The sequence below is a fragment of the Mustelus asterias genome, chromosome 13 (assembly GCF_964213995.1).
Source record: "Mustelus asterias chromosome 13, sMusAst1.hap1.1, whole genome shotgun sequence".
Lineage (NCBI taxonomy): Eukaryota > Metazoa > Chordata > Chondrichthyes > Carcharhiniformes > Triakidae > Mustelus > Mustelus asterias.
Genome location: NC_135813.1, coordinates 81,341,107 through 81,356,809, shown reverse-complemented (window position 1 = coordinate 81,356,809; position 15,703 = coordinate 81,341,107). Strand labels below are relative to the sequence as shown.

General features: G+C 41.6%; 1 protein-coding gene across 3 annotated transcripts in view; it reads right to left on the bottom strand.

The window, feature by feature from the left end:
- pitpnm2 (phosphatidylinositol transfer protein, membrane-associated 2) overlaps positions 1–15,282 on the bottom strand; it is a 167,289-nt gene extending 152,007 nt beyond the window's left edge. For all 3 annotated transcript variants that reach the window (XM_078227109.1, XM_078227111.1, XM_078227110.1), the window contains exons 1-2: positions 15,144–15,282; positions 6,368–6,533 (exon numbers count right to left, since the gene is read on the bottom strand). In XM_078227109.1, the coding sequence (XP_078083235.1) occupies positions 6,368–6,445 (78 nt within the window). In that variant the 5' untranslated portion in view covers positions 6,446–6,533; positions 15,144–15,282. The remainder of the gene's footprint in view (positions 1–6,367; positions 6,534–15,143) is intronic.
- Positions 15,283–15,703: the final 421 nt, after the last annotated feature.

Below are 15,703 nucleotides of genomic sequence, written 5' to 3'. Positions count from 1 at the left end.
CTCAATGCCCCGACCAACAATGGCAAACGTGCAAGTTCTAGCAGCATTTTACGGAGAAAGATGTGGTTTCATTTTCTAACAGAATGTTGAGGTTTGCAAGGTTTTTTCCAGGGGAACTGTACAGCAGTAAACCAACTCAGCACATCCTGTGCTTCAGTCTCTTTGGCTACTTCATTTTAAATTCTGTCAACACAATTCCATCATGTCTGGGTCTAACGCCTGGTGTTTGCTAATGGTTATGTATGTTTTACATTGATAGTTGCAGTCAAAACCAGCTGTATGTACTTTCAGCTAGACCATCGAATGAGGTTTTATCTGACTTCTGGTTCTGTGATACTAGCTCAGCTTTGCAATCCTGCGCACACACTCCCTATATTAAACAGCAAAGAAGCAAATGTGCACTCCCTCAAACGATCAGTCCGCATATACTGAACAGAACAGAAAACAGCTGGCCATGAATAAATGAGTATAATTTAAAAGTTTTCCTGATGTTCACAGATGTCATTAAAATTGTTCTACAGAACTACAGGTTCATAACCCTTATTTCTCAAATATATCTTATAATACTGACTAAAACAAAGAACAAAGAAAACTACAGCACAGGAACAGGCCCTTCGGCCCTCCAAGCCTGTGCTGATCATAATGCCCTAACTGAAAAAAACCCTTCTGCCCTTACTCGGTCCATATCCCTCTATTTCGTTTCTATTCATGTACCCATCTAATTAAAACTAAAAAAAGAAACTGTACTCAATTTAAGTTCAGCTTAATAAAAGTACACAATCAAATTAGTTTCATGCAGTTGTAAATTTCTAACACTCAACAGGAATTAATCTCAGCATTTTAAAAAACACCTTATATATGCAAGTGAGACAGACCTTAATTATGAATATTTCAATGTTGAGATCTATTTCAAAACTCCAGCGTTTACTTTAGAGTATATAGCTAAATACTTTCTTGTGCATGAAATGAAAGGAGAATTCATTGATGCCAGTGAGGTTCTACCAACACCATTTAATGAAATTTCTCATTATTTTAAACTGTTGTGACTTTTAACCAGAAAACATTTATAAAGACATTTAATAACATATATGCAAAATTATCCCAGATCATTTATCTCAATTACCTGTTTTGCAAAAACACTATAATTCGGCCCTTTTGTCAGGATACAACTGTTCAACTGAGAATGTTAATTACCTTACTGAGTTGAGATAATGGCTCCTGCATCCATTCAAGTTATCCATGCTTTCTTCTGTTCCTTCCACTCTCTTGTCCCCAGTTAACAAAAATCAAACATAATTGCTTCCCCCTTAGCTTCTTAAAGAATAAAATTAGAAGTTCAGACTAATACATGAATAGAGCCTTCCCCATTCCAAAGCTGCTGAAAATCTCAGGCCCCTCAATTCCTTGTCATAGAGGTTTACAGCATGGAAACTTCAACCCAACTTGTCCATGACACCCTTTTATTAACCCCTAAGCTAGTCTCAATTCCCCACCTTTGGCCCATATCCCTGTATACCCATCTTACCCATGTAACTGTCTAAACGCTTTTTAAAAGACAAAATTGTACCTGCCTCTACTATTACCTCTGGCAGCTTGTTCCAGATACTCACCACCCTCTGTGTGAAAAAATTGCCCCACGGGACACTTTTGCATCTCTCCTCTCTTACCTTAAACCTATGCCCTCTAGTTTTAGACTTCCCTAACTTTGGGAAAAGATATTGACTATCTATCTGTGCCCTTCATTATTTTATAGACCTCCATAAGATCACCCGTCAGCTTTCTACACTCCAAAGAAAAAAGTCCCAGTCTATCCAGCCTCTCCTTATAACTCAAACCATAAAGTCCCGGTAGCATCCTAGTAAACCTTTTCTGCACTCTTTCTAGTTTAATAATATCCTTTCTATAATAGGGTAATCAGAACTGTACACAGTATTTCAAGTATGGCCTTACCAACATCTTGTACAACTTCAACAAGACATCCCAACTCCTGCATTCAATGTTCTGAACAATGAAACCAAGCATGCTGAATGCCTTCTTCACCACTCTGTTCACCTGTGACTCCACTTTCAAGGAGCTATGAACCTGTACCCCTAGGTCTCTTTGTTCTGTACTAACCATGCCTCCTAAATTCTCATCCAAGTCATTAATATAAATGACAAACAACAGTGGACCCAACACCGATCCCTGAGGCACACCACTGGTCACAGGCCTCCAGTTTGAAAAACAACCCTCTATAGCCACCCTCAGTCTTCTGTCATCAAGACAATTTTGTATCCATTTGGCGACCTCACCCTGGATCCAGTGAGATTTAACCTTATGCAAAAACCTACCATGCGGTACCTTGTCAAAGGCCTTGCTAAAATCCATGTAGACAACATCAACTGCACTGCCCTCATCTACCTTCTTGGTTACCCCTTCAAAAAACTCAATCAAATTTGTGAGACATGATTTTCCACTCACAAAGCCATGCTGACTGTCCCTAAATCAGTCCTTGTGTCTCTAAATGCCTGTAGATCCTGTCTCTCAAAATACCTTCCAACAATTTACCCACCACAGATGTGAGGCTCACTGGCCTGTAGTTCCCAGGCTTTTCCCTGTAGCCCTTTTTAAACAAAGACACAACATTTGCCACACTCCAATCTTCAGGCACCTCACCTGTGACTATCGATGATTCAAATATCTTTGCTAGGGGACCCACAATTTCCTCCCTCGCCTCCCATAATGTCCTGGGATATACTTCATCAGGTCCCGGGGATTTATCTACCCTGATGCGCTTTAAGACTTCCAGCATCTCCTTCTCTGTAATATGTACACTCCTCATGACATCACTATTTATTTCCCCAAGTTCCCGAACATCCATGCTTCTCTCAACAGTGAATACTGATGAGAAATATTCATTTAGGATTTCACCCATCTCCTGTGGATCTGCATATAGATGACCTTATTGATCCTTAAGAAGTCCTACTCTCTCCCTAGTTACTCTTTTGCCCTTTATGTATTTGTAGAAGCTCTTTGGATTCTCCTTTGCCTTATCTGCCAAAACAATCTTGTGTCCCCTGTTTTCCCTCCTGGTTTCTCTCTTAACTCCACTCCTACAGCCTCCATACTCTTCAAGGATTCACTTGATCCCAGCTGCCTATGCATGTCATGTGCCTCCTTCTTCTTCTTGACCAGGGCCTCAATATCCCGAGTCATCCAGGGTTCCCTACTTCTACCAGCCTTGCCCTTCACTCTAAGAGGAATGTGCTTACGCTGAACCCTGGTTAACACACTTTTGAAAGCCTCCCACTTACCAGACATCCTTTTGTCTTCCCACAGACTCCCCCAATTAACTGTTGAAAGTTCCTGCCTGATACCATCAAAATTGGCCTTGCCCCAATTTAGAATATTAACTTTTGGGCCAGACCTATCATTCTCCATAGCTATCCTAAAACTAATGGAATTATGGTCACTGGTCCCAAAGTGATCCCTCACTAACACTTCTGTCACCTGCCCTTCCTTATTTCCCAAGAGGTCGTCAAGTTTTGCCCTCTCTCTAATCGGGCCACCCACATACTGAATGAGAAATTCCTCCTGAATACAGTCAACAAATTTCTCTCCTTCCAAGCCTCTAATACTATGGCTGTCCTAGTCAATGTTTGGAAAGTTAAAGTCCCCGACTATTACCACCCTATTTTTCTTGGAGCTATCTGTAATCTCCTTACATATTTGCTCCTCAATTTCCTGCCAACTATTGGGGGCCTATTGTACAATCCTAAGTGATTTCCCCCTCCTTATTTCTCAGTTCTACCCATATAGACTCAGTGGTCGAACCCTCGGTTTCCCTTAATCAAAAGTGCAACTCCCCCTCCTCTCTTACCTCCTGTTCTATCTTTCCGATAACATCTGTACCCTGGAACATTGAGCTGCCAGTCCTGTCCTTCCCTTAGCCATGTTTCAGTAATTGCTATAATATCCCAGTCCCATATACCCATCCATGCCCCGAGTTCATCTGCCTTGCCCGTCTATGCCTATCCTATGTATTGAAATGACATTTCAATTAGAAGCTAACAATACAAAAAGACAAGTGAAATAATTATGCCTTCGTGGAAACAATTTTTCACTCTACATTTGCATGAAAGGATTTCATTTAGAAGTTGATTGTAGGAAGGAAGATTTATTAAAGAATTGCAGAGCGAGAGCAAGATTTAGGGGGCAATTCCAAAGCAGAGAGAGTCAGCAGCTGAAGGCACGACTACCAAAGGCAGAGTATTGAAAATCAGGGATGCACAAGAGGCTAGAATTAGAGAAACATGGAGATCTCGGAGGACAGGGCTGAAGCAAGATACAGAGACGGGGCCAAATTTTCACCTCCATATATGGAGGGAGAAGGGCACAGAACTCTTGCCACTGGCCGATGCACCAGTTTCCTGGCACCAAAGAATCAATGGACATCAAAGGATCTGGGAATGACTTGAACAAAATTAGATGGGTGGAATATTAAAGGGTATGAGGGTGCAGGAAGATAATGGAACCATATAGGGGCATACTGAAGGACATTGGGTGTGAGCAACAGAATTGAGGTTAATATGTGCGGGAAGAAAAACATCTACGTAAACCTGACCGGTCCAAAGGTCTATTTCTATAAATGATATGGAGAAGGGGGGCATGAACAAAGCCAAAAGGTACAAAAAGGTGACCATGAAAGTAGGGAAGAATCCTTCATATGTTTATAAACTGCCTCATTACCACAAATATGAATAGAATCAGGAGACAGCACTGCCACAGGGATATGTGCAGAGGATGGTGGGGTCTAAAGGTATCAAGGATTGAGGAAGATGAGAGCAACAGGACTATGTCAGGTTATTTGAGGTTTGAACCAATGCAGTCTCAGGGCTACTAGGGGATTTCATAGCTCCTCACCCAGGACTCTGCAAGTATAAGTAGGAGACAGCTCACTGTGAAAGCATCACCTTAAGATTTTCCCGCTCTGGGGAAAAGCCTGGTCTTTGCCCAGCACAGAAATCATAGAATCATAGAAACCCTACAGTACAGAAAGAGACATTCGGCCCATCGAGTCTGCACAGACCACAATCCCCACCCAGGCCCTACCCCCATATCCCTACATATTTTACCCGCTAATCCCTCGAATCTACGCATCCCAGGATACTAAGGGGCAATTTTAGCATGGCCAATCAACCTAACCTGCACATCTTTGAACTGTGGGAGGAAACCGGAGCACCCGGAGGAAACCCACGCAGACACGAGGAGAATGTGCAAACTCCACACAGACAGTGACCCAAGCCGGGAATCGAACCCAGGTCCCTGGAGCTGTGAAGCAGCAGTGCTAACCACTGTGCTACCGTGCCGCCCACTTAGACTTCTGGTTCGACTCAAATCAGCAAGTCCTTGAGGCAAAGGCTCTAACTACCAACCCCAGCTTTCAACTCCAATGCTACCTTGCTGTACAAAATCACTTTAGTATGGAATCCTATTCCATATTACAGAGCAGATGCAGAACCGTGGATCATTTCTGAAGGTCTAATTTGGAGTCTGGGAAGCCATATGGTGTAATTATATCTGACATTTGAGATGTTGAATTTGCTTGTACTTTGGTGATGTTCAATAAGAACATGATAAAGAGTAGAATTAAGCTTGATGCACACAGGATATCAGGATATCAGGATATTCAGTGTCCAGCTTTATTGGATTTTAAGCTCATGAAAGTCAAACATGGAAAAGCTGTCAGCAGGGTATTAAATACCAAAAATGATATTCAAAGATAAAAACAAGCTACATTTTTTTAAAAAAACTATGTAAATCTTACAATCCCATCCATGTGCAGAATCGGTAAAAATAATTTACAATGGAAGAAACAGTCTCCATGGTTTGTTAACAAAAGCTGTATAAATAGGATCCCAGCTTACTCATAGCCCTATGCAAATGTTTGTCCTTTAATCTGCAGGAGCATTGTCGAACAGTAAAACACCTTCACTCTCAGACAACTTTAGAATATTTTTAAAGGTTGTCAGCTTTTTACAGTCATCTTAAACAGCGTTTCTGATTCAAATGGCCAGCTATTATATAAAGCTTACAATCAGAGACTTCTTCCACTACATGCATATACAATTCAAATCATACCTCAACGATCGCAAACAAAAAATTGTGTACAGAACAAATCTAGTGCTGTGGCACATCTGGAGATAAAGAACACTGTTCTTGTAAATGTAACACTGGTAAACATTTACCTTGCTGAACTACCCTGAACCAGTTCTGTGTCACCAGAAGTATTGAACATTTCCCAATCAAAAAATATGAACTAGTTAAATTAGCATTGGTCTTGTCTAATTTTAAGCCAGTTACAATTTCTGTCTGATGTAAAGCATACCTGTATCATGTAGAGTTGTGCAATACGATACTCTTCAACACTCATGGGAAGAGGGATGTGGTATTCCTTTATAAGCATTTTGTCTTATAGAAAGTCCTTTCACAGTTTAAAAAAATAATCCAAGGACTGCCAGCAAACCCTTCGAGCTTGCGATTCATAAACACAGCTGGAAAAAGAAGGAACAGCAGCCTGTTAAACATGGTTTCAAATAATTATTTATAACCATCTTAACTCTATAGGGTGCGTTACAACCCACCCACCTTAATTGCCTCCTTAATCTATTGGCTAAAATTCCTCCCACCCCTTTCACTCCATTTGTTTAAAACCCTGGCACTAGTCCTTAGTTCAATACAGCTAATCGCTGTATTTTACATAACTGCTATTGCTGGAAATAAAGCAGTATTTGGCTGTAGTCGCTTCCACGTCATTCCTCTCGAAATTTTCCACCCTACAGAACTTGTTTATAAACAAGGCATTCCCCCCTGAGGTATATACATGTTTTGTGCTCATAAAGAACAGCAAATTACAGGCAGGTCGACCATTATTTACTCTGCTTAGTTGGAAACCATCAGTTCAGGGAGGAAATATTTAATGGTAATAGTCGGAACATGTACCAGACAGGAAATGTACTGTGGCTTTATGATGCTATAGCATCTACTATCCTATTAGCTTTCAAGGAAAATAAAAACAAGCCATAATATAGAATTGATAATGTAATTAAAAGATTCTACAATCTAAAGGTAATTGCCAAAACTAAATGATCAAAATTGTTTAAATTCACATTTTTAAATTTATAAGAAATTAGGTGACTCAAAATGTATTCCCCTTAACTTCTATGAAGGTTGTAATAAAACGTTTATGCTCCTATGGGTATAGTACAGTTTTATTAGTTTATTCAATCTATTTCACGTCCCAGTTAGCAGCAGTTAGTAGAGTGAATAAAAGTGACCTTAGGTGATTCATTCAGAGATGTTTACTTCTTATACAGTAACGAAACCCCTAGCCTCTGCTTAGAAAATCCACAAGAGAGCAGTCACAATATAGAAGCTGATTATTGAATACATCAACTCCCTGCTCTATCAATCTGTACAATATACTGGCTTCACTGCTGCATTTGAGGATGTCACTAAACAAGAATCGCTCTTCTTACTTTTAGGAGTAAATGCCTATGATTTAAGCTCCCAGTCCATTGAACATCTGGCCAGCATTAACCATGGTGTTGCACTTAGTGGTTTTAAACTCTAGGAGTCTTTCCAAGGTATAGTATTTAAAAAAAACAGAAAGTCCTCCAATTTCATGTTGTCAAAATGTTTTGATTTTAAATGTTGCATACTTACAGAATTGCAGCATAAATTAGTTATGGTACATTTAGAGAAACTGCATAATTTATCCAGATATTCAATGGTAGCTGCAATGACAGAATTAGCATTTCCCCTCAGCATCAACAGTTAGACACACAGTCGCCTGCTGTCAAATGGGAAATACTGTTACAACTGCAGTAAATCTGATTGCAAATGGGGAACAGTGAGATTATTCAAGATTTCTGGTTTTACACCGGGGGGATTATTTTAAAAGCCAGAACAACCCAGAAAGCTGTAAAACAAGGGCTAGAAAGACTGACCACTGTTGCACAATGAGTGCGTAAAACAGCCAGAATGGTGGCCAAGGGGCACACCATCCAAAAATACAAACACTTGCAATTAAAGCCAATGCCAATAAATAATGACACCTGCACCTGCTGTCCTTGTCCTTCTAGGTGGCCGAGGTTGTGTTTGGAAGGTGATGTTGAAGGAGCTTTGGCAAGTTACTACAGTGCATCTTGTGGATTGTACTCGCTGCTGCCATTGTGTGTCATTTGGAGAGTGTGTTGTTAGACTTCACCTCAATGGCATATTTGTGTAATCAATAAGGCTTAAATGATCAAACCTTACTGTAAATAAACTTAGTGATGTGAAGTCTTATTGGGAAGATTTGTGAACTTTGGGGTATGTTGCTAAGAAATTCCTAAAGCTCGAATCGCAGAAAGCTACGAGTGCCAAATGCTAAGATGTAGGTTTAAGCACAGAACACATGGATCCTTTGGGAGTGAAGTTGTAGCTCGGACACATTTGAACTCCAGTGAGTCTAGCTTAGCAATAAAGAGAAGCTAAAGCAACAATGCTGATTGGCCAGGAAGGTGACCCGAGGACTAGATGTCCCAGGGCCTCCAGTCAAAGATACAAGTTATAGCTTAAGAGTTAGTAAACTTAAATTAGCTTAAGAGTTAGACTGCAAAGCCGATTGGCCAGAAGAATGGTCTTGGACCTAGAATGTTCCGAGGGCCTCTGGTTAGAGATTCAAATTAAGGTGAGATTGTAGTGAGGATGCTAGGAATGCTCTTCCCATGGGTCAGGAGTTGCAAACATTGGGTTAGTATTTGTCACAGGATACTTGCTGGGGCATTTGTCACGGGAGAAGAGTTAGGAATGGAACACTCGCTGGAAGTGTACATGTCAGGAATAGGGCACTTACGAGGAAGTTAGCATTTGTGTAGGACGTTGCCAGTTGACGGGTATTTGTCATGGGCTCAGGCCAGGGGCTGCAGTAATAACCAAGGATTAGGCTTAGTGACTAAAGTAACTGTCACAGGACTGAGGATTGCTGTAATAATCCAGTTTTGGAGATCAGTGGATTGCCAGGGCTAAGAGAGGGTGAGTAAAAAAACATATGATCACTTAGCTGGGGAAAACTACAGACTTTGTTAGAAAGCTGTTTCCACTAGGGAGAGAGAAAGCACTCAGAAGCAGCTGTGATGTGTGTAGCTTCCACTGTTCGGGTGAACAGGAAGCTGTGGGTTGGAAAAGGATCTATTAGAGTTGAATTCTTGAAGGTGCAAATGGAGTTGTTATGTATGTTAGAGTTAAGCCACCTAAGCTAAATCTCAAAGAAAGTCCTGAGTGAAGGGACCAAAAGCAGAAGACGCCAGAAGTCCTGGAATTCACAGACCAATACACATGCCGTGTATTGTGCCATACCTTGACTAATGATATTTGTTGTCCAATCAGCCACGCCAGTTTGCATTTTAAATTAATAATTGTCCTTTTTGCCAATATCCCTTGACGAGAATATTTTAAACTCTGGAGTTTAGTACCAAGTCCAAATCCCTACAGTGTGAATGGTTAAGGTGGTGAATGGAGAGCCAATCAAGTGGCCTGCCTTGTCCAGGGTGGTGTTGAGATTCTTGAGTGTTGTTGGATCAGTGCTCATCCACACGATTGGAGAGTGTTCCATCAAACTGCTGACTTGTGCCTTGTAGACGGTATATAGATTTTGAGGAGTCAGGAGGTGAGTTACTTGTCACAGAATTCCCAGTCTCTGATTCTCTTGCAGCTACAATAGTTAACTGGCTGATCCAGTTTCGTTTGTGGTCTGTTGTAGCCCCCAGGATGTTGATAGTGGAGGATTCAGCGAAGCTAATGCCATTGAGTGTCATGGGGAGATGGTTAGATTCTCTCTTGTTGGAGATAGTCATTGTCTGACATCTGTATGGTACAAATGTTACTTGCCACTCATCAGCCCTTGCCTGAACATTGTCCAGGTCTGGTTGCATGCAAACATGAACTGCTTCAGTGTCTGAGGAGTCACAAATGGTACTGAATGAACACTGATCCCCATTTCTGAATGGTTAAGGTGGTGAATGGAGATCAGTGGATTGCCAGGACTAAGAGAGGGTGGGAAGGTCATTGATGAAGCTGAAGATGGTTTGCCCCAAGGCAACAACCTCTAGTAACTCCTGGAATTGAAATGATTAGCCTCTAACAACCTCAACTATCTTCCTTTCTGCTAGGTATGATTCCAACCAGTGTATCCCACTGACTTCAATTTTACTCGGGTTCCTTGATGTCACACTCGATCAAATGTTGTCTTGATGTCAATAGCAGTCACTCTCGTCGCATCTTTGGAACTCAACCCTCTTGTACATGTTTGGAACAAGGTTGTAATGAAGTCTGGGGCCGAGTTGCCTTGGCGAAACTGAGCATCAGTGAGCAGGAGATGGAAGAGTAAGTACTGCTTGATTGCACTGTCAATGACACCTGCCATCATTCTGCTTATGACTGAGAGTGGACTGATAGGGCAGGAACTGATCAGATTCAAGTTTCCCTCTGTTTGTGGATAGGGCATACCTGGGCAATTTTTCACATTGCCAGTTTTGTAGTCATACAAATTGTTTCAGCCATGTCTTTTGTGCCGATGTCGCAGCTCCACCAGGAGTGCAACTCATTTTTAGGCACACTTCCCTGCACAGGATTGATCCCTTGGACTTTTAGTAATGGTAAAGGGGGGATATGCTGGGCCATGAGGTTACAAGTTATGTTTGAATACAATTCTGCAATTCCTGATGACCCAGGGTGCCTCACGGATGCAGTTTTGAGTTGCGAAATCCGTGCTGAATCAATCCCGTGCAGCGGGGTGGGAGTGCCACACAACACGATGGAGGGTGTTCTCAATGTCATTATGAGACTTTGTCCCCACACGGATGATGCAGTGGTCACACCTATCAGTGCTGTCATGGACAGATGCATCGGGGAAAAATAGATTGGTGAGGACACAGATCTGGTAGACTTTTCTCTCTTATTACTGCCTGCTGCCAGTCCAGTCTGACAGCTAAGTCCTTCAGGACCGAGCCAGCTCAGTTAATAGTGGTGGGACTGAACCACTCTTACTAATATAGGTTGAAGTGCCCTTCCTGCATTATGTGCTCTTACAACCCTCATTGCATCCTCCAAGTGGTGTTGAACATAGATGATGATGATTCATCAGCTGAGGGAAGGTGGTGGGTGGTAATCAGCAGGAGGTTTCCTGACCTTTGCATCTTAGCTCATTCATAAATCTCCACTCAGTCCCCATTCACAGCCTCTCAATATATCTTACTCAGCAGTTTATTTGCCTTCAGTCCCACAAGGCCACTGAACTAAACAAAGACAACTGTTGGAAGTTGGAATTCTGAAATGAAAGCAGAAAATGCTGGAAATACTCAGCAGGTCTGGCAGCGTCTATGGAGAGAGAATGATCTTTCACCAATTCTGATAAAAGTCATTGGTTTGAAACGTTGGGCGGGATTTTCTAGCTGCACGTGCCCCAAGACCAGAAATTCCCATCCAAGGTCAAAGAATTACAGAATACTACAGTGCCGATGAGGCCCTTCAGCCCATCGAGTCTACACCGATGCATGAAAGGCCCTGATCTGCCCACCTAATCCCATTTGCTAGCACTTGGCCCATAGCCAAGTTATTGAATGTTATGGCATGCCAAGTACTCATCCAGGTGCTTAAAGGATGTGCGGCATCCCGCCTCCACCACCCTCCCAGGCAGTGCATTCCAGTCCATCACCATCCTCTGGGTAAAAAAGTTTTTCCTCAAATCCCCCCCCAAACCTCTCACCCCTCACTTTTAACTTGCGTCCCTTGTAACTAACTGTTCAACTAAGGGAAACAGCTGCTCTCTATCCACCCTGTCCATGTCCCTCATAATCTTGAACACCTCAATCGGGTCGCCCCTCAATGGACCTTTACATGGTCTGCCAAATATTCTGTCCTGCCTGCTACAATTCCCACGGCGGGCGAGACAGGAAATTCCGCCCATTAACTATTTTTCTCTATCTGTAAATGTTGCCCGGCATGCTGAGTATTTCCAGAATTTTTTGGTTTTAACACAATGACAAAGTAAGACAAATAATTCTGCATCTGAATAATTAACTAATCAACCACCAAGTAGTTGGTTACATACATTTGAACCTGCAGTATTATGCTTTTATCTTTTTGCTTTTATCTTACATATATTTAACATTATTTGCAATTCTAAAATCAGTACATTTTGGCAGCATTGAGATGTTTCCATTCAAGCTGTTGGCAGGCTGTAAATCATACCTTCAAAACCAATGTCCAAACAAGCAGCTTTTTTAAAGCTCATCACCTTTAAATTAATGTCAACTAATCTCTCCCGCCTTTTCTTTTCTCTCTCATCTTTTCCTGCCTTTATTTGTTTTAAGCCTCTTACATGTTTTAACCATTTTCCAGTTCTGATGAAAGATCTTCAAATTAAAATATTAACTTGGATTTTCTTTCCAGACATGCAGTCTGACCTATTCCGTATGACCAGCTTTCTGCGTTTACAATGTTTAATGCTCAGTGTGCTGGATGTTCACCAGGCATGTGACAAGTGATGCGGCACACAGGCAGCAAAAACAAATCACTTGGATGCCTTTTTATGAGAATGACATTTTTTCCTATTCATCATTTCATTAACTGCTTTTGAATTACGAATCACCTTGTAAGATGTTAAACTACAATTAAAGGATGAAAGGTCCTGCAGTGTTCCAGTCTATTAACATAGATCAATGACTTCATTATCAGTGCGATCTGTTAAGGGTTTCATGATCATGTCTGTCCAATCATCTTTCACCTCATCTGCAATCCAAGTTCATTGACTGCAAATCCCAGCTCAAATTTCAGGGAATTTTGAGTTTAATAATTCAAAATAATAAAATCAGTGGAGGCCAATTTCCTGTATAAGCAAAAGCAAAGTTCAAAAGCAGCAAGGTGAACGGCATTATCATCAGCTCAACAATCATCCATTATATTTTAGCAACAAAGGCTGGAGCTTGCTGAACTCATACTCTCTTTGGAAGAAAAGCTTCCTACAGCATTTCACACTGATCCAAGTCAAAATGCACCCATGGTCAGCTCACACGGACCTCACGAGACAAATTGTACTTGAGGGGTTAAGACTTGGGTTTCCAGTGTAAAACATATCATTCGCACGCCCACTTCAAGTCCAATCCTAAGGCCAGTTTTATTGAGCCATTTTCTAACATAGTACAAATTTACGGTATTATTTTTGATAAATCTTCGACATGATATTCTTCCTGTGTGCTTTTCACAAATAGAATAAAACTGATCTCTTGTGTTTGGTCAAATAGGCAACAATCTCACAGATCAACTTTCAATTCCTATCCAACATGGGCATTTATGACTATCGACAATCAATTCATGGTCATCATTAGACTTCTAATTCCAGATCTTTATTGAATTAAATTTCACCATCTGCCATGGTGGGGCTCAAACCTGTGACCATAAGACCATAAGACATAGGAGCGGAAGTAAGGCCATTCGGCCCATCGAGTCCACTCCACCATTCAATCATGGTTGATTTCAACTCCATTTACCCGCTCTCTCCCCATAGCCCTTAATTCCTCGAGAAATCAAGAATTTATCAATTTCTGTCTTGAAGACGCTCAACGTCTCGGCCTCCACAGCCCTCTGTGGCAATGAATTCCACAGACCTACCACTCTCTGGCTGAAGAAATTTCTCCTCATCTCTGTTCTAAAGTGACTCCCTTTTATTCTAAGGCTGTGCCCCCGCGTCCTAGTCTCCCCTGCTAATGGAAACAACTTCCCTACGTCCATCCTATCTAAGCCGTTCATTATCTTGTAAGTTTCTATTAGATCTCCCCTCAACCTCCTAAACTCCAATGAATATAATCCCACGATCCTCAGACGTTCATCGTATGTCAGGCCTACCATTCCTGGGATCATTCGTGTGAATCTCCGCTGGACCCGCTCCAGTGCCAGTATGTCCTTCCTGAGGTGTGGGGCCCAAAATTGCTCACAGTACTCCAAATGGGGCCTAACCAGTGCTTTATAAAGCCTCAGAAGTACATCCCTGCTTTTGTATTCCAAGCCTCTTGAGATAAATGACAACATTATATTTGCTTTCTTAATTACGGACTCAACCTGCAAGTTTACCTTTAGAGAATCCTGGACTAGGACTCCCAAGTCCCTTTGCACTTTAGCATTATGAATTTTGTCACCGTTTAGAAAATAGTCCATGCCTCTATTCTTTTTTCCAAAGTGCAAGACCTCGCACTTGCCCACGTTGAATTTCATCAGCCACTTCTTGGACCACTCTCCTAAACTGTCTAAATCTTTCTGCAGCCTCCCCACCTCCTCAATACTACCTGCCCCTCCACCTATCTTTGTATCATCGGCAAACTTGGCCAGAATGCCCCCAGTCCCGTCATCTAGATCGTTAATATATAAAGAGAACAGCTGTGGCCCCAACACTGAACCCTGCGGGACACCACTTGTCACCGGTTGCCATTCTGAGAAAGAACCTTTTATCCCAACTCTCTGCCTTCTGTCTGACAGCCAATCGTCAATCCATGTTAGTACCTTGCCTCGAATACCATGGGCCCTTATTTTACTCAGCAGTCTCCCGTGAGGCACCTTGTCAAAGGCCTTTTGGAAGTCAAGATAGATAACATCCATTGGCTCTTCTTGGTCTAACCTATTTGTTATCTCTTCAAAGAACTCTAACAGGTTTGTCAGGCACGACCTCCCCTTACTAAATCCATGCTGACTTGTCCTAATCCGACCCTGCACTTCCAAGAATTTAGAAATCTCATCCTTAACGATGGATTCTAGAATTTTGCCAACAACTGAGGTTAGGCTAATTGGCCTATAATTTTCCATCTTTTTTCTTGTTCCCTAAAGCACGGGCTCTGGATTACTAGTCCAGTGACAATGCCACTATGCCACCACCTCCCCTTGCTATATTAAATGTGCTAAACAGGACCTAGTTATTGCTGCTGAGACAGGCTTGGTAATGAGGAATATTGCGATCAGGCAGCTTTCTGCGTCCTTGAACCCACTTGGCAGCAACATCCAAACACCAGAGCAGATACAATGGGGATTTTTACAATATCAAGCAGGAATTAATACAACTAGATGTCATTTACCGTATTCAAGTGCAATCCTATTGCGGGAAAACACCATCAGCTCTTGTTTACTCTGCTGGTTACAAGCCAATTTCCTCTCACCTCAGCAACCAATCTTGGATCATGCTTTTTTAAGATTTCTCTTTTTGCAACATCTCAATTCTGTCAAAGATGAAACAGAGATTGATGATTATGAAGGATTACATAGGATATACAGCACAGAAACAAGCCATGAAACTGGCTCAATATTATTACAGAAAATTACTGTTTGCTCTGACACAACAATGAACACTGGTGCTGAGAGAGAGCTGCATTCAGAAGAAAATCTATTTGATTGGTGAGGCTTCACTTAGAATATTGAGCAGAGTTTTGAGCACTCAATCTTAAAAAAAGATCATATTTGTGAGTGATCAGAGTAACAATCTTAACACTGAGTCTTGGAGGAAAGGAAATCAGTTATGTGCCAGGATTGTAGTATAGTGAACTCTTTACTTAACTGCTAATCAGAATCCTAGATTGGTAATCTAGAGAATACAAAGAACAAAGAGAACAAAGAAAATTACAGCACAGGAACAGGCCCT